The sequence below is a fragment of the Schistocerca gregaria genome, chromosome 2, assembly GCF_023897955.1.
Source record: "Schistocerca gregaria isolate iqSchGreg1 chromosome 2, iqSchGreg1.2, whole genome shotgun sequence".
Lineage (NCBI taxonomy): Eukaryota > Metazoa > Arthropoda > Insecta > Orthoptera > Acrididae > Schistocerca > Schistocerca gregaria.
This window is the reverse complement of record NC_064921.1, coordinates 295307142-295326618: the sequence shown is the minus strand read 5'-3', so window position 1 is coordinate 295326618 and position 19477 is coordinate 295307142. Positions and strand designations below refer to the sequence as shown.

The 19477-nt window shown below is 38.4% G+C and overlaps 1 protein-coding gene across 1 annotated transcript in view; it reads left to right on the top strand.

The window, feature by feature from the left end:
* Positions 1–19477, top strand: part of LOC126336912 (putative U5 small nuclear ribonucleoprotein 200 kDa helicase) — a 120920-nt gene that overhangs the window by 44672 nt on the left and 56771 nt on the right. Inside the window, exons 11-13 of the mRNA XM_050001042.1 lie at positions 10103–10273; positions 10726–10906; positions 17279–17394. Coding sequence (XP_049856999.1) covers positions 10103–10273; positions 10726–10906; positions 17279–17394 — 468 coding nt within the window. The remainder of the gene's footprint in view (positions 1–10102; positions 10274–10725; positions 10907–17278; positions 17395–19477) is intronic.

The window sequence follows — 19477 nt, the reverse complement described above, 5'->3', positions numbered from 1 at the left end:
ACATTATCCAACGAAGTAAATACCAATTCGGTATTGTTCATCTTCAAATGTAGCAGAATTTCAATGTACTACGAAAATCTGACTGGCAAGACTGTTTGGGATGTTTGTCAATATGGCCAACTCTACGTTTTGAATAATTTCCTACCTGTCAGAAGAGATGATTGCTAATAGGAACCTGATGAAATCTGAATCACAAACATTATTCTCCTCACCATAAGAATAATAAGAGTATAAACAGTTTGCCATGTATTCTTTCGTGTTTGCTGCTATCTCATTTAAATCCTGTCTGCCTAATAAACTACGAAACTAGAGTGAGTCAACAGCAAATGTGGAAGAATGTACGTATCGTGTCATGTTTATATTCATATTATTCTTATGCCTAACAGTGATACAGACAGAAATGAAGCACGGCAACTGACTAGATTTTTAAATCTAAGATGACTAATTTCTGTGCAGAATTTGGTGTACTAAAAAAGCGGCCGCAAAGATTTTCAAACGGAGAAAAATTTTCGCCTAACTGTCGTTCAGAACATGTTCTATCATACGCAGTTTATTATTTGGTTCTTGTTCATCATTATCAAAGAAAGCAGAAGTGTAAGTAACAACAAATAGCAGTCTCTTGCCATTGTTTCGTTATTGAGACGATTTCTATCTCTCTCTCTCTCTTTTTTTTTTTTTTTAAAAATTGTAAGTGGCACACAAAAGCAAGCCATGCCGCGAGCGGCGACAGGCTGTAAACACGCACTACCAGAAGGCAACAAACAATGCATGACACAGTACAGTAATGCATTTTCAGCTTAGAGTGACGTAAACACCTATAACAAAGAAAACGGCACTTATCAGATCTAAGAAAAATAAGCAATCAATGAAAAAGGAAGGGTACCCATATAAATAGAGACGGAGTGCCTGACGCATAGCATTGGCTACCTGGTAAAGCTTTACTGCTAAGCCGACGACTTGCACCAAAATACTGTAGCTGTATCATCATTCATTTGACCTAAATTGTGTCTTGTATTACAATGGACCAACTTTGTTTCGATTTGGAGGTGCGGTCTAAAACTTTTCTCTCTCCTTGAATTTCGAGTCTCAAATTTCAGGTGCGGCTTAGATTCGGGAAATTTTTTTTCCTTTATTTAGAGTCTCATTTTTCAGGTGCGGCATAGATTCGAGTAAATACGGTATATTCTGCTAATTATGTTGTCTGTGTTTTCTGAATTAGATAGTTTTACTTTGATTAATGATGGTCATGTGTCTGCTAAATGGAGCCATGTTATCTAGTTAATTGATCTTGAAAATGGGGTGCTCTTGAGTGTTGTGAATTGGGAAAACATTAAACATGATATGTTCTGGATTGATGCAACGTTAAATTCATAATTCTTCGATGTTTCTGATTAATTGAAAAAAATTCAGGTGATTACTTGCACTGAAACGTGTAATTAAAACAAAATCGTGTAGTACTATTATGCAAATTTAATTAAAAATGTTTGCCAAATGTAATCAACAATTAAATTTCTGGTCTATGCTTTCATTTTTTTGTCTGGATTCTTTATGTTTAGTTTCACTATTCTAAGTTACATTGATATACCTTTAACCATCTTATTGCATTAGTGAGCAACAAAAGAACACAAAATTGTTTTTGCATTCATCACCACTATGACCTTCATCTATACTCCACGAGCCATTTTACAGTTTGTGTTTGAGTGTACTTCTGGGATCACTATCATTTCTCCCATCCCCTAGTGCATTTGAGAATGCCATGGACCTTGCCGTTCGTGGGGAGGCTTGCGTGCCTCAGATAGCCGTACCGTAGGTGCAACCACAACGGAGGGGTATCTGTTGAGACGCCAGACTAGCATGTGGTTCCTGAAGAGGGGCAGCAGCCTTTTCAGTAGTTGCAGGGGCAACAATCTGTATGATTGACTGATCTGGCCTTGTCACACTAACCAAAACGGCGTTGCTGTGCTGGTACTGCGAACGGCTGAAAGCAAGGGGAAACTACAGCCATAATTTTTCCCGAGGGCATGCAGCTTTACTCTATGGTTAAATGATGATTGCATCCTCTTGGGTAAAATATTCCAGGGGTAAAATAGTCCCCCATTCGGATTTCCGGGTGGGGACTACTCAAGAGCACATCATTATAAGGAGAAAGAAAGCTGGCGTTCTACAGCTCAGCACGTGGAATGTCAGATCCCTTAATTGGGCAGGTAGGTTAGAAAATTTGAAAAGGGAAATGGATAGGTTAATGTTAGGTATAGTGGGAATTAGCAAATTTCGGTGGCAGGAGGAACAAGACTTGTGGTCAGTGAATACAGGGTCATAAATACAAAATCAAATAGAGGTAATGTAGGAGTAGGTTTAATAATGAATAAAAAAAAATAGGAGTTCAGGGAAGCTACTACAAACAGGCATAGTAAATGCATTATTGTGGCCAAGATAGACATGACGCCCACGCCTACTACAGTAGTACAAGTTTATATGCCAACTAGCTCTGCAGATGACGAAGAGATTGATGAAATGTATGATGACATAAAAGAAATTATTCAGATTGTGAAGGGAGACGATAATTTAATAGTCATGGGTGACTGGAATTCGACAGTAGGAAAAGGAAGATAAGGAAACGTAGTAGGTGAATATGGATTGGGGGGGGGGGGGGGGGGGGGGAAGAAATGAAACAGGAAGCCACCTGGTAGAATTTTGCACAGAGTATAACTTAATCATAGCTAACACTTGGTTCAAGAATCATAAAAGAAGGTGGTTGTATACATGGAAGAAGCCTGGAGATACTGGAAGGTGTGAGATTATATAATGGTAAGATAGAGAGGGGATAGCAGAAAGATGGAGGTCTGTACAAGGGCGATGTACTTGAGGACAATATTATGAAAATGGAAGAGGATGTAGATGAAGATGAAATGGGAGATATGTTTCTGCGTGAATAGTTTGACAGAGCACTGAAAGACCTAAGTCGAAACAAGGCCCTGGGAGTAGACAACATTCCATCAGAACTACTGATAGCCTTGGGAGAGCCAACCATGACAAAACTCTATTATCTGGTGAGCAAGATGTATGAGAAAGGTGAAATACCTCAGACTTCAAGAAGAATATAATAATTCCAATCCTAAAGAAACCAGTTGTTGACAGGTGTGAAAATTGCCAAACTATCAGTTTAATAAGTCACTGCTGCAAAATACTAACGCGGATTCTTTACAGACGAATGCAAAAACTGGTAGACGTATACATCGGTGAAAATCAGTTTGGATTCCGTAAAAATATTGGAACACGTGAGGCAATACTGACCCGACGACTTACCTTAGAAGATAGATTAAGGAAAGACAAACCTACATTTCTAGCATTTGTAGACTTCGAGAAAGCTTTTGACAATATTGACTGGAATACTCTCTTTTGAATTCTGAAGGTGGAAGGGATAAAATACAGGGAGCGAAAGGCTATTTACAATTTGTACAGAAACCAGATGGCAGTTATAAGAGTCGAGGTGTATGAAAGGGAAGCGGTGGTTGGGAAGGGAGTGAGACAGGGTTGTAGCCTATCCCTGATGTTATTCAATCTGTATATTGAGCAAGCAGTAAAGGAAACAAAAGAAAAATTCGGAGTATGTATTAAAATCCATGGACAAAAATAAAAACTTTGAGATTCGTTGATGACATTGTAATTCTATCAGAGACAGCAAAGTACTTGCAAGAGCAGTTGAACGGAATGGACAGTGTCCTGAAAGGAGTGTATAAGATGAACATCAACAAAAGCAAAATGAGGGTAACGGAATGTAGTCGAATTAAGTTGGGTGGTGCTGAGGGAATTAGATTAGGAAATAAGACACTTAAAGTAATAAAGGAGTTTTGCTATTTGGGGAGCAAAATAACTGCTGATGGTCGAAGTAGAGAGGATATAAAATGTAGATTGGCAATGGCAAGGAAAGCATTTCTGAAGAAGAGTAGGTTGTTAACATTGAGTATAGATTTAAGTGTCAGGAAGTCGTTTCTGAAAGTATTTGTGTGGAGTGTAGCCATGTATGGAAGTGAAACATGGGCGATAAACAGTTTGGACATGAAGATTATAGAGGCTTTCTAAATGTGTTGCTACAGAAGAATGCTGAAGATTAGATGGGTAGATCACATAACTAATGAGGAAGTATTGAATAGAATTGGGGAGAAGAGGAGCTTGTGGCACAACTTGACTAGAAGAAGTGATCGGTTGGTAGGACATGTTCTGAGGCACTAATTCAGTATCGGAGGGCAGCGTGGAGGGTAAAAATCGAAAAGGGAGACCAAGAGATGAATACACCAAGCAGATTCAGGAGGATGTAGTATGCAGTAAGTACTGGGAGATGAAGTAGTTTGCACAGGATAGAGTAGCATGGAGAGCTGCATCAAACCAAACAACAACATGTAGGAGCTCTTATTCAAAAGATTTTCTCATTGTGTTACATATTTTGAAGGAAGTTATATGTTTCCTGATTTTTTTGGTGTATGTGGGGTTGGATTGGATTGATATTTCCTCAACATTCCTCCAGTTAATCGTAGCCTTGCCTCTACTTTTTCTATTTTGATGTATCTCACTACTATAATTGTTGCCCCTTACCTGGTGATTTGCCTGTGCTTCAATTTCTGTTGATTCTTGGAATAAACATGTGACTGACTCAAATAAAATGAAGACATTTTTAAGCATTTGTCATGCAGTTGGTGTTTTGATAAAAATGCATACATGAAGTGTACTCATTATTATTATTGCTGCTTTAAATGATTATTTCGTGGTGTGAGATATGTGTATGGGAAGACATTTCAGTCACACTTGGTGTAGTGGATCATATCCTTTGATAAATAAAAGTTTACATGTAGAATGTACATTATAACCGTCTTGTTTTTAGAATTGCGTCTATGTTCATGTGAACTGCAGACATCAGTCATGTGAAACTACAATGGAGGCAGTGGACATAAATTGAGGGATGACATGTTAGGCATGGACAAGGGGTTCAATTGATGTCTGTTTATATTGGTTTAAAGAAAAGACCATGTTACAGCATGCTAGAATCGAAGATACACAGGTATTTGATCATTGCTGCTAAAGATACGCATGTCCTATACGTCAACAAGTACATAGTTGTGCTATCATAAATTGAAAGGTTGGTTGCAATGTCCACATGAAAATTTTTAATAAATAACAGCAGTAATAAAATAACAGTCAATGCAATAAATAGGGAAGCAAGTTATCCTATTAATCCAGTTGCTGTGCCTGTCTAAGAAGATGGAGATGGTGGCGATGGGGAGTGGGATGGGTGGGGGGCAGTCGTTATCATCTTGGGGGAAAAAGATAACATTACACAATCAATAATTTGTTCGTTTGTAGACCCTGGTGGAAATTGAAATGCTTGTATCACAGTACTGTATTGCGCCTCTACGGCAGCCAAAAGAAAATGACACAGACCACTGAGAGAGTGGAGTATCGTCTGGTAATTTGATTTTCACAGCAACTGCTGTGTCAAGCCAATACAAATGACTTCATTATCCTTGTGGATTGGCATGATATGGTTGCAACATTTCTGCTGCTGTTGAAAATGAATTACCCCATGATACTCCACTTTATCACAGGACTGTGCCATTTTGTTTTGGTTTATCTAGAGGCATGCTATGATACTGTGGCATGTGCTTCCAAGTGTTCCAGGACTGCAGACATTTACCTCGAGACAAAATAATTATTGAAAGTGTGACAGAAAATTAAATAGGAGGCTAACAGTCATTCTAGTAATTAATGTATAGATCTGCCACTTAAAAACAAAAAAAAAAAAAAAAAAAATAAAATAAAATACTGTACAGCAGGTCCGGAATGACTTTATTGATTTTTCGAAAATGAGTAAAACTTTATGACTACCCTCCCTACACTGGAGAAGTTGTAATTAAAAAGCTCAGATGTATAGTAGTTTGTTTCCATTATATTCATATTAAGCACCTAAAAGCTGTATTGTATTGCATCCAAAGACATTCTGAATACATAGTCATATGAAATTTTTAATTGCTAGAAGCTGTTAGTAGGCAAATATACTATTTTTACACATGTACATGAGTGTTGGCAGTGTTGAAATACTGTTCAAACACAAACTGAAAAACAGAGAGCTTAGCAGCCTTTGCAATATAAACATGAATTGGCCTGTGATGTCAGCAACACACACATAACTGAAATAGAAGGTTATATAATGTGTTATCAGAAAATACATCCAGCATGAATAAACGTAAGACGTGCCTTTTGTCAGTGTCTAATGCACGTGCCCTCAGTTTATATTTGCTGCAGTCATTTGGGCTCCATCTGATTGATGTCTGAAGTTAATACAGGCTGACAGTTATTGAACTATATGAAGTAAAATCATCACAGCTTCTGAATGGTTTGCATTAGGAGCTTCAAACTGCACGATTGGCCACAGAACATGATGAGAATTAGCATGTGCAATGCGGTTTGGTTTAGCAACAAAGCCCACTTTCATTGGGATGGCTTTGTCAATACGCGAAATTGGCACATTTGGGCAATTGAGAATCTGCATATCGCAATCGAGAAGTCTCTTCACCCTCAGTGGGTGACTGTGTGGTGTGCAATGTCCACTCATGAAATAATTGGTGCGATATTCCTCGCTGGCACGGTGACTAGCGAATGGTACGTGAAGGTTTTGGAAGATAATTTCATACCTGTTATTCAGAGTGACCCTGATTTTGTCAAGATGTGGTCCATGCAAGATGTAGCTCAATCCTATCAAAGCAGGAGAGCGTTTGATGACCTGGAGGAACACTTGGGACCACATTCTGGCCCTCAGGTATCCTGATGTCACTGGCATGGTCCTCGATTGGCTGCCATATTCTCTGGATCTGAACACGTGCAACTCCTTTTTGTGGGGCTGAATTGAAGGCAAGGTGTACAGCAACAACCCCAAAACCTTGCTCAGCTGAAAACACCCATTCAGAAGGTCAACGACAGCATCAATTTTCTGACACTTCAGCGAGTCATGCAGAATTTCACAATTCGTCGACACATCGTTGCCAATGATGGAAGGTATATGGAACATGCGAATACCTGTAGTGACGTGTACATATTGAATAAAGTATGTGCATGCCATAGTTTGTAACTGATTTACATTTCCTTTCATATAGTTCAACAATTGTCACCTTGTATGCACCAAATTACAAAACATTTCATGTTTTCTTTGCTGAGTATTCATATGCCAATAAGTAACAGCTATGTTTCTGAGATTCTTCGTGAAATATTTGTTGTTTCAACATGTGATTTTTTATTATTATTTATTTATTTTGAATAATTCCTTAGATCAGCCTTGCTCAGTGTGATTAAAACTACCCTTTTGTTACTATAACAAATGTCAATAAACCTTACTTGCCACTAACAAGTATGTAGAATTGTCTAGCCTAAGAAATAGTAATACTGTACTCATATCATTTTACTGTAGTCATTTGTTCGCACTTTCCCCCCTCAGTTCCCTTGCTTCATATTGCTATATGAAAGTTCCATACGGTGAAATGTTCTCATTTTATTTTGTTGTCTGAAAGAACTGAATTTCGTAGTGAGGAGCTCATTTTTTTTCCTACTATGCATGCTTGAGTTTATGACAGTCTGAAATGAACCCATAGATAACAGGTAATGCTTATTCTATTGTTGAAATTCCTTCCTGAACTTGTTCTTCACAGTTGTGCTCCAAACTGCAGATAGCCCTGCTTTGTGTCTTCACTCCATGGCCTGGTATCTCGATGTGGTTTGTTTGTTGGTTTCCCTAAAACATTTCAGGTGAAATCTGGGATATCTTTTTGAATAAGATACTGGATGAGCAGTGGTTAGCTCATCAGACTCACATGCAGGGGCATCATATTTTAAATCCCAGGGCAACAATCAGATTTAGCTTTTGTGTAGCTTCAGTACATCATTCAAGGCAAATGTAGGGATGGTTCCTTAGAAAGGGCATGGCTCTTTCCCTTCCCCAACCATGCCCTGCTCTGGCAAGTTCTCCATTCCAAATGACCAAGTCATCAATGTGTTGCAAATCACTAGTCTTCACTTGTTTCTTAAGAACAAGGCTGGGGTCACTTCCCTTCACCAGTCTTAGACAACTGGACCCACGGGGTCTCTCTCTCTCTCTCTCTCTCTCTCTCTCTCTCTCTCCCTCCCTCCCTCCCTCCCTCCCTCCCTCCCTCCCTCCCTCCTCCCCCCCCCCCCCCTCTCCCTCCCTCTCTCTCATGACTTCAGTGTGTAACTTTCCTTTTTTCATATCATTTCCACTTGGAATATACAGCTGGAGCTTCTGCATCTAGAGCCATGAAATTTTACTCACTGTCAGAGATCAAGAATCAAAGCATGCTGCTTTCGGTTGGCTGCTCATTAAACTAGAAGGTACTGGGACCTTTGTTTCTACCAATTTGTGTGTATTGTTAAATCAGTATCAGCATATTTTTACTTATATCTGTGCTCTAAAGTACTTAATCCTGTATTGATCATGTTTCTTTTACTCTTTATGCTGATGTAGAAAGGCTGCTTAGCTGCTCTGTGGGTAGGTCACATTCTTATACACAATTATTGAAAAGAAAATTGCTGTGCATCCATGCAGTCTTATTCTACCTGTCAGGACCATACCTTTTCCACTTACACACTCCTCTCATCTTGCGTTTTCTTTTTTTTTTCCTATAATATTGAATACTTCTTAAACGACATTGTTCCCTCAGGCCTTAAAATTAATGTTTTGCTTTTTTATCTCTCTCTCCTCATATGCTCAAGAATTTTTGCAGCAAAATATAAGCATTGGTGATCAGTAACATCAATTTCTGTTTTTACTAAAACTATTTCTCAAGGTTCATGATCATGCTCTAAGAAACATCCTACTTCCTAGTATTTTATCCATTACTATGATGAACATAACTAGTTTGTAGCAGTATGCATACATTCTCATTATTATGGATTACATTTCTTCATTGGTACAGTGGTTCTGATCACGTGCACACTTAACTGTTGTCAAAGCTTTTTTTCCCTGAAAAGTGTTCTTCAAATTATGGTGTTTCCACAGTTTGCTTTGTATGTGATTGTTTCAGTTTTCCTTATTTTGTTCTGTGTTTCAATTTGTCTGCACTGCTTTTCTAAAATGTAGTTCACACATTAATTTGATATGGTTTGCAAACAACCATTTTCCATTGAGTATCATTTTTTTCATCAATCCCATGCCTGACTACTTCAGCTGACACTTCATGTCTTTAATTTTTAAAATCTCCAAATTGTGTGGGTAAAGCAATAGATAAAAGAAAGTTCATTAACAATATATTTAATACAGGAACTTCATTAAATTGTTTTGCATTGCTTTTGTTAGATCATATTACATTTCTTTGGTAAGTCACTGTGGTGTAGGCAAAACTGCTTTTTTAAGAAGTTCTGAAGACACCCAATGGTGCCGTACTGTATTCAGACACTCATCTCTTTTTAGTACCCTATTACAAGCGTGTGCGTGTGTGTGTGTGTGTGTGGGGGGGGGGGGGGGGGGGTCAGAATATGTCTCTACTAGACCATTTTATCACTTCTGTCTCTTAAAATGTGTAATGAATTATATAAGAAGTATAGTTAACAGCTCACTGAGTAGTAGAATCAATGTGTCATGGGAAGGCATATAAACAAAACCAATAACTTTCCTAGCTTTTGGACAAATCCATTTTCAGAGCTATAGAAAACACACACACACACACACACACACACACACACACACACACACCAGTATGGTTACAATGTGCCAGTGCAATGTAATTGTAGAGGTATGTTTGTGTGTGTGTGTGTGTGTGTGTGTGTGTGTGTGTCACAGCAAATCATTTGCCCAAAAGAAGCGAAGTTTTCAGTCTTGGTTATGTGCCTCTCAATGGCTCAGTCCCTCTACTGTTCAGTGATTTGTTACCGTTACACTGCAAATTATTTACATCCAACTATGTCCTTCCATGACCAAAAATGTGTACAATAAATAGCTCTGTGATTATTAGCTGAGTCCAGCATTCTTTTTCTTAATTTTGTACAGCTCGCTGATAGTGTCATGAAAGTGAAGTGTATAAAATTATTGTCATTTTCTCTTCAGGATGAAATTCATCTTTTACATGATGAGCGAGGTCCAGTGCTGGAAGCACTTGTTGCAAGAACAATCCGTAATATTGAAACAACACAGGAAGACGTTCGTTTAATTGGCTTGAGTGCAACTTTACCAAACTATCAAGATGTTGCCAAGTTTTTAAGAGTCAAACATGAAACGGTAAGCTGACAGATCAAAACATCTACGTCTTCATTTGAACATAAACACCTTTGTGTTTATAGATGTGGTGCACCGTCATTGCCCTTTCCTCTAAAACACATTGCCCTGTGTTAGCTCTGAGTGAAAAGAGAGATCTAAAAGACCGTCCAGCTCCCCTACCCACATCTCCCCCTTCTTTCTCCCCCTCCCCTCCCTCTCACTCACTCATTAACTCACGCTCTTTCCCATCTCCCTCTACCTCCTTGCCCCATCCTCTTTCCGGTTACTATCTCATTCCTTCTCATAACTTTTCTCACAAATGGTTACAAAAACCCATACGTAAATTATCAGCTTATCTAGTAACTTCCAAATAGTTCATTGTAATTCGAAAATGAATGCATAAGTAATGGTAATAGTCACTTGTAATGGAATTCAATGGTACTACAACTACTAATAAAGTAATTATGTTTCAGGGTTTGTTTTATTTTGACAACAGTTTTCGCCCTGTTGCTCTTGAGCAACAGTATATTGGAGTTACAGAAAAGAAGGCTCTAAAGAGATTCCAGGTCATGAATGAAATTGTTTATGAAAAAGTGATGGAGCATGCAGGACGTAATCAAGTCCTTGTGTTTGTACATTCACGCAAAGAGACAGGTAACCTGTTTGATACTGTTCTTTTCATGACATGTAATAATAGCTTCTTGTGATAGAAATTGTCTGTCCTGAAAAGCCAAGATACATGTTAAAAATCATTTTGAAACTATATTTATCAGCGAATAACCTGTGGCATACTGCATAAAGTAATTTAGTTTGTGATTGTTAATGTTATTCTAAAAGCTTTTCTTACAAATAAAAAATGTATGTGGAGGGGGAATCACACAAATTTTCAGAAAAATAGAAATTTTTCTTGGTTCTTCAGAAGGTACAATCTTCCTTATTTAAAAATTAGTGTGGCTACAATGATATTTCTTAGTGTAATAAGATACAGGGTGTGATTCAAAAGTTTCTAGACTTAACTCAGAACTAGAAATGTTTTGTACATTTAAATACAAAAATTCAAAATATGATCCTTCAGCATCAACACAGCGGTGCCAGCACGTCTTCCACTGCTCGTAGCCCTTCTGGAAGGCCTCGGGCATCATGCTGTCAAGGGCGCTCATCGAAGCCTGCTGGATGGCCTTGTTGTAGTTGAATCGCTTCCTTTTAGGCCTGTTTTGATTTGGGGAAAGAGGAAAAAGTCACTTGGAGCCAAGTCGGGGCTGTAGGGTTGCTGCGGTATTGTTGTCACATTGAACTTGACCAAAACTTCAGCGGTGGCACGCGACGTGTGAGCGAGTGTGTTGTGGTGGAAAATCTAGTTGCCCTCAATCGCCGGGCAGACATGACGAACTTGATCCCTCAAGCAGTGTAGTACTCAGACTAAGACGATGGTCATTGTTTAAAAGTTCCCGCTCACTCTCCAGATTTTGATCCATTCAGCTTGATGATGGCTTCCCAGAGCGGTCGTCATCTTCAACATTCCCAGTCTTCTTTGAAAAGTTTGTGCCACATGAAAACCATTGTATGGGATGTGGCTTCTTTCTTAGACGCCTCTTGAACCATACCAAGAGTCTCCGTGGCAGTTTTGTTCAGTCTCACACAAAACTTAATCGCATAACGATGCTCCAAGTGCTGCTCCATTTCCGCATCTCCCACTTTTCTACTGAGGTCAATAATGCGGCAGCAGCAGCAGTAGTAGTAGTAGTAGTAGTAGTAGTAAAAGATAAGATGGCTTTCTGAAAGTGCAGAAACACATGAAAACTAATATTGACCATATAATTGTAGGAAGATGGATAAATAACATGTTGTGATATCTGTTAGTTGAGAAATAATTTTGTGCAGTAAGACTATTTGAGAAAAATATTGAGGAAGGCAAGACTATTTGCAGTAACTCAAACATCAGTGAAGCTGAGGAACAGAACAGTCCAAAGTGTAATCATCCCATAGAGTGTTGAAGATTAAATGATAAAAGTACAAAATTGTCAGTCTCTTAAACGAAAATGTTTTGCTAGGGTTCATACTTTTATAGTGACCATTTAACAGATGTAATGCCAGAAAACAAACTTGCTCTCTAATAGCTAACATGATTATGCCACTGGTTTAGCAACAATAATAACTCTTTTCTTTTGCAAGAAAAAGGTATAGGAACTATGATATTTATTGTATCTATTATGCTTTTCCACAAAAAACTTTAGAGAAAATCTCAGCTTACTGATAATGTACCTTCCCCAATCACACTGTTATCATTAAAAGAGACGTGAATCATCCAAAAATCAATTGGTATAATTACAGTTTAGTAAATAGTATGTGAAACAATACTATATGCTCTCTCTGAAAAATGCTTAGAACAGATATTTTGGAGACCAGTTCATGACATAATTTTTTTTTTTTTATATCTAAATGTCAACAAATAGACCTGACCTCTTTGAGGATGTTCACATTGAAAGTGGTACAAGTGGCCATAGGACAGTAATGACATCAATCATTACTGAATCACAAATGGCAGCTGAAACAAATAGTTTTATATGTTCAGTGAATGAGATTAAGAGACAATAGCATCTAGGTGGAACTTGAAAGAAATGAGCTCAATTTCTGAGTGCCTCACTTGGCCATTTTGTTTGAGTTACTATATAATGTATTTGAATCATTTGATGATGACTTGCTAAGAATTTAAAACCAGCAATGATACAATTTGTGCGACCATACATTGTAAAATAGAATATAAGAAATTTCTCAACTGATGGTTACTGTTTTCTCCTTAGGCACTATTCATAGTCTGTGTAAATTCAGTTCTAATAGTAGGTCCCCAAGAGCGGATTTGACTTTTTTAAAGCAATTATGCAGTCATGTAGGTTTGTGTCCCAGGTATCAAACCCTGCAAGACATTCATCAAATTGGGCCCTTGTTTCTGAGTAATTGATGAAAAAGAATTTCTTGTGGTTCTCTAGAACAGCAGTCATCAAACGTTTTTCCTCAAGAGTCTGTACTGACATTGTAGGATGGGTTCTCAGGCCACATATGTATCGATGTTATTAATTTGTGTTGTTGTTATTGTTGTGGTCATCAGTCTGAAGAATGGTTTGATGCATCTCTCCATGCTACTCTATCCTGTAGAAGCCTCTTCATCTCCAAGTAACTACTGCAGTCCACATCCTTCTGAATCTGTTTACTGTATTCATCTCTTGGTCTCCCTCTACGATTTTTACCCTCCACACTTCCCTGCAGTACTAAATTGGTGATCTCTTAAGTCCAGAATATGTCCTACCAACCGCTCCCTTATTCTAGACAGCTTGTGATACAAACCCAATTCTACTCAGTAGTTGCTCATATGTTACGTGACCTACCCATCTAATCTTCAGCATTCTTCTATAGCACCACATTTCAAAACCTTCTATTGTCTTCTTATCTAAATTGTTTATTGTCCATGTTTGAGAAGTCATAGGGTCAGTATTGCCTCACATGTTGCTGCATTTCTCTGGGATCCAAACTGATATTCCCTTAAGGTTGGCCTCTGGCAGTTTTTCCATTCTTCTGTAAAGAATTCATGTTAGTATTTTGCAACCATGACTTATTAAACTAATAGTTTAGTAATATTCACACCTGTTAGCTCCTGTGTTCTTTGGTATTTGAAGTATTATATTCCTTTTGAAACCTGCGGGTATTTCCCCTGTTTCATACAATTTGCTCATGAGGTGGAAGAGTTTTGTCACGGCTGTCTCTACTGAGGCTATCAGTACTTCTGACAGGACGTTGTCTACTCCCGGGGCTTGTTTCGGCTTAGGTCTTTCAGTGCTCTGTAAAATTCTTCTTGCAGCACCATATCTCCCATCTCATCTTCATCGACGTCCTCTTCCGTTTCGTAATGCTTCTCCCATGAATAGACGCTGTATGTACTACTCCCACCTTTCAGCTTCTTTGCTTAGAACTGGTTTTACATCTGAGCTATTGATATTCATACAGGTGGTTCTCTTTTCTGCAAAGGCCTCTTTTATTTTCCTGCAGGTTGTATCTATCTTACCCCTAGTGATATGCTTCTAAATCCTTACTTTGACCTCTACCCATTCCTGCTTAGCCATTTTGCACTTCTTGTCTGTCCCATTTTTTAGACATTTGTATTGCTTTTCACTGTTTCATTTACTGCATTATTATGTTTTCTCCTTTCATCAGCTGAATTCAGTATCTCTTCTGTTATCCAAGGATTTCTACTAGGACCAATCTTTTTACCTATTTGATCATCTGATGCTCTCAGTATTTCATCTCTCAATGCTGCCTGTTCTTCTTCTACTGTATTCCTCTTACCTGTTCTTGTTGATCATTTCCTAATGCTCCCTCTGAAACCCTCAACAGCCTCTTGTTCTATCAGTTTATCCAGGTCCCATATCCTTAATTTCCCACCTTTTGCTATTTATTCAGTTTTAATCTACAGTTCATAACCAATAAATTGTGATTAGAGTCCAAATCTGCCCCTGGAGATGTCTTACGGTTTAAAAGCTGGTTCCGAAATCTTGGTTTTACCATTATATAATCAGTCTGAAACCTTCTGGTGTCTCCAGGTCTCTTCCATGTATACAATCTTGTTTCATGATTCTTAGACCAAGTGTTCACAATAACTAAATTATGCTCTGTGCAGAACTCTACCAGGTGGCTTCCTCTTTCATTCCTTTCACCCTTTGCATATTCACCTACTTTTCTTCACTTCCTTTCCTTAATGTCAAATTCTTGTTCCCCATCCCTGTTAAATTTTTGTCTCCCTTCACTGGGTGAATAATTTCTTTTATCTCATCATATATTTCTTCATTCTCTTCATCATCTGCGGAACTAATTGGCATATAAACTTGTACTACTGTGGCGGATGTGGGCTTCATGTCTATTTTGGCTACAATAATGCATTCAGTATGCTGTTCATAGCAGTTTATTCCCATGCCTGTTTTCATTTTCATTATTGAACCTATACCTGCATTACCCCTATTTGCTTTTGTAGTTATAATCCTGTATTCACCTGAACAGAAGTCCGGTTCCTCCTGCGTACAAACTACACGAGTTCCCACTATATCTAACTTTAACCGATTCATTTCCCTTTGTAAATTTTCTAACCTACCTGCCCAATTAAGGGTATAACATCTTGTTCTCCAGTCAGTGGAATGCCAGTTTTGTTTCTCCTGATAACGACATCCTTCTGAATAGTCCCCACCCAGAGATCCAAATGAGGGACTGTTATATCTCCAGAATATGTTACCCAAGAGGGTGCCATCATCATTTTATCAAACAATAGAGTTGCATGCCCTCAGAAAAAATTATGGTTGAGGTTTCCCCTTGCTTTCAGCCGTTTGCAATACTAGTGCAGCAAGGTCGTTTTATGTTACAAGGCCAAATGTGTCAATCATCCAGACTTTGCCCCTGCAGCTGCTGAAAAGGCTCCTGCCCCTCTTCAGGAACCACACATTTGTCTGGCCTCTCAACAGATACCCCTCCGTTGTGGTTGTACTTATAGTACGGTTTTCTGTATCGCGGAGGCATGCAAGCCTCCCCACCTCCGACAAGGTCAATGGCCCATAGAAGAAGGTATTAATAGGTAACCCTACATAAATTAGTGTGCTACGACTATAGTAAGGGTGCTGCCAGTCCCAGCGATCTAAGAGTTCTGACACCATAGTTGCATGGTGAAGTTTGTGTTTTTCTACACGTGCGAATGACTTTGATTAATGATAGTGTCCATAGTTATACTTAAATGGACTATTGAATATGAGAACTATCACAGAGGTTTGATAAATGATTTAAATGGTAGTTTTCTTCTCCTTGCTGCATTGTGTTACAACATCCTTAATTAATTAACAAATAAGCGATGCATTTAAAGGAGGAGTGGAAAGATTGGAGCTTCGACAATGCTGTCAATAGAGAAGGAGCACAAGCTCGGATTGTTTCAAGGATGGGAGAGAAAATTATCTGTGCGCTTTTCAAGTGAACCATAACAGCATTTGCTTGGAGCAATTTAGGGAAATTACGGAAAACCTAAATCTCGATGGCTGGTTAGAGGGTTGAGCCATTGTTTCACTGAATGAGAGTCCAGTGTGCTAACCACTGCGTCACCTCAGTTGGTACTGCTTTTGAAGATGGACAGCTCTGTAATGCACTTTCACAAATGCATATTAATTCTTTGTCAAAACTTATACCGTAGCAGCTGAGTAGTACAAGTTGCGCATGCCTGTGAGGTGTCAGTAGTGGAAGACAAATGATAAAAACTTCCTCTTCTGACATCCTCCACCCCACAGTGATCATACTACTAATAACTCTGGTATCACCTTAGATAAATAGCTGACCTTACTTAGCTCACTGCCGAATTCGCAAATGTCAGTTAAAATTAAACTCACTTTAAAATATTACAGCCTCTATAAGTATTTTTGTTTGTTACTGAGCAGGAAAACTATCTTCTTAAGAAGGTCTCATTGTTAGTTGGCGTTTTTAGATTTGGCTGTTAACTGCTAGATGCATTATATTATGGTATACAACTGAGAACCACAGGCTTTATGAGTATTTGATTTGAACCGCATGTGGTCCCCAGGTAGTAGTCTGATGACAACTGCTCTACAGCCATAAAAATAATGGTCTTATTCGTTAAGATATTTTCTTGAAGAGCAACATGGTTGTAGTTTTGAATCTTTTCTCAGATGGTTTGAAATTTTTTATTTTTAAATTTTAGTGAAATGTTTATTATTATTTTTATTCATGTAATTGGTTTAAATGTAATTTGTTTATTTCTAAATTTCTAATCTTTTGTCACATCATTTTAATCACTATATTAACTTCCTGATATACACTTTATTCCTATTACAGTACTAATTTTCTTTAAAGTCTTATCTGCTTGTCAGAAGCTTTTGACTTGTGATTTTTTTTATGCAGTTGGTCAGTAAAACTTATGCAAACCAGTTTTGTAATTTGCTATCACCATCTCAGTTTCAGTGTGTGTTTTTGTTTTTTGTTATTATGAAGGAAAGACAGCAAGGGCTATAAGGGACATGTGCCTTGAGAAGGATACACTTGGTCAGTTTCTAAGAGAAGGATCAGCCTCCATGGAGGTTCTGAGAACAGAAGCAGAACAAGTTAAGGTAAGTGTAACATTAATTTTGCATTAAACAAAGAGCACCAACCCAAGGCAGTGTGTTTCACATTTAATTTTTGTAACTTTTTAGTATTACAATTTTATTCATAAGAAATTTTCAGCTTAAACTGAGATTCACATTTCCAGATGTATTTTCCCACCAAGTTGTCATACATACAAAACTGAAGTTGGACTTGTCATTAGCATGACTGAATTGAATACTTTATTGCTCATAGAAATCAGTATGTTGTTCTTAAACGTGCAACTGTGGTGCACCACATAAAATCTACTGTTTAAATTCTGAGACTCTCCATTCCAAGAAGAGTAGGAAGAAATGTTCATTCTTCCCTCATATGTCATATGAGATGACTATGACAGTAAAAATCTGAGCTCGTCAGTGGATCCAGTTTAGCAGCAAGTAACTCAGAGTTTCCAAAAGTGTACTCTGCCCAGTTATCTCCAATACTGTTGTAATAGGTGACGAGCAACTTGTGAGCCTGGTCGGAACAGGAGGCAGCAGGCATTTGTCCAGAGTGTAGTCAGCTTGTGTGGTCCCTGTGGTTATCTACAGTGTTATAACAGGAGGCCAAATGGAGCTGATGGGGCAGTCATTTGATAAAAGGGAGCAGACAGATATTGAAGCTGCATATACTTTATGTACCATGCAGGGTCACATCTACTTTGAAGTTTTTGTAAATGCTTGAATGCATCCTGCAAAAGTATTTCGTCTGAGAAAAGTATTGTATTCACAATCAGAAAATAATTCCCAGAATAAATTTTCACTCTGTGTGCTGATTTGAAACTTCCTGGCAGATTAAAACTGTGTGCCTGACCAATACTCGAACTCAGGACCTTTGCCTTTTGTGGGCAAGTGCTCTACCAACTGAGGTACCCAAGCATGACTCATGACCCGTCCTCACAATTTTACTCCCACCAGTACTTTGTCTCCTGCCTTCCAAACTTCACAGAAGTTTGGCTAAAAAACTTGCAGGACTAGCACCACTGGAAGAAAGAATATTGTGGAGACATTGCTTAACCACAGCCTGGGGGACGTTTCCAGAATGAAATTTTCATTCTGCAGTGGAGTGTGCGCTAATTTGAAACTTCCTGGCAGATTAAAGAGTACTTGCCTGCAAAAGGCGAGGGTCCTGAGTTCGAGTCTCGGTCTGGCACTCAGTTTTAATCTGCCAGGAAGTTTCAAATCAGCTCACACTCCACTGCAGAGTAAAAATTTCATTCTGGAAATGTCCCCCAGGCTGTGGCTAAGCCATGTCTCTGCAATTTCCTTTCTTCCAACAGTGCTACTCCTGCATGTTTTGCAGGAGAACGTCTGTGAAGGTTGGTCAGTAGGAGACGAGGTACTGGCGGAAGTAAAATTGTGAGGACAGGTTTATAGTCGTGCTTGGGTAGCTCAGTTGGTAGAGCACTTTTCTGCGAAAGGCAAGAGTCCCGAGTTCCAGTCTTGGTCCGGCAAACAGTTTTAATCTGCCAGAAAGTTTCAGAAACTAATTATTTTTAAATGTTTCGTAATGGAAGTTGGACTTATGACAGTTTTCTTCAAAGAGTGGGGGATCAAAAATGAGTCGCATATAGCTTGTGTAGGCAATCATATGCTACAAGTGGGATCATTTAATCTTCACAGTAATTTAAAACAAAGCCAAAAAGTTATTATAGTGATGAGGGCCAAAACATAAGGAAATCTTGAAGTGTGGAAAGGAAAGCGTGTAATTAGAAATTTCTGGCAGAGAAAGAGAGAGAGAGAGAGAGAGAGAGAGAGAGAGAGAGAGAGAGAGATTAAATGAGGTTTGTATGTATGAATGTACATATGCAAAATGCATTTTTAATTAGACTCTTCTGATGTTCTTGTGGTAAGTGAAATACACACCGCTTGGAATTTTTTGCTTCTCACAACAGTGATATGTTTTGCGGAGGTCGTAAATACTCCATTAATTGTATATTGCCTTCTTGAAGATTTGAATGAAGTACAGTGGAATCAGAATCTGCATATGTCAGATGTATTGAGACATATTCCAAATTTAATTTGGTATATGTGGCTTGTTCGAATTTAGTATATAAAATTTTTTGTACTG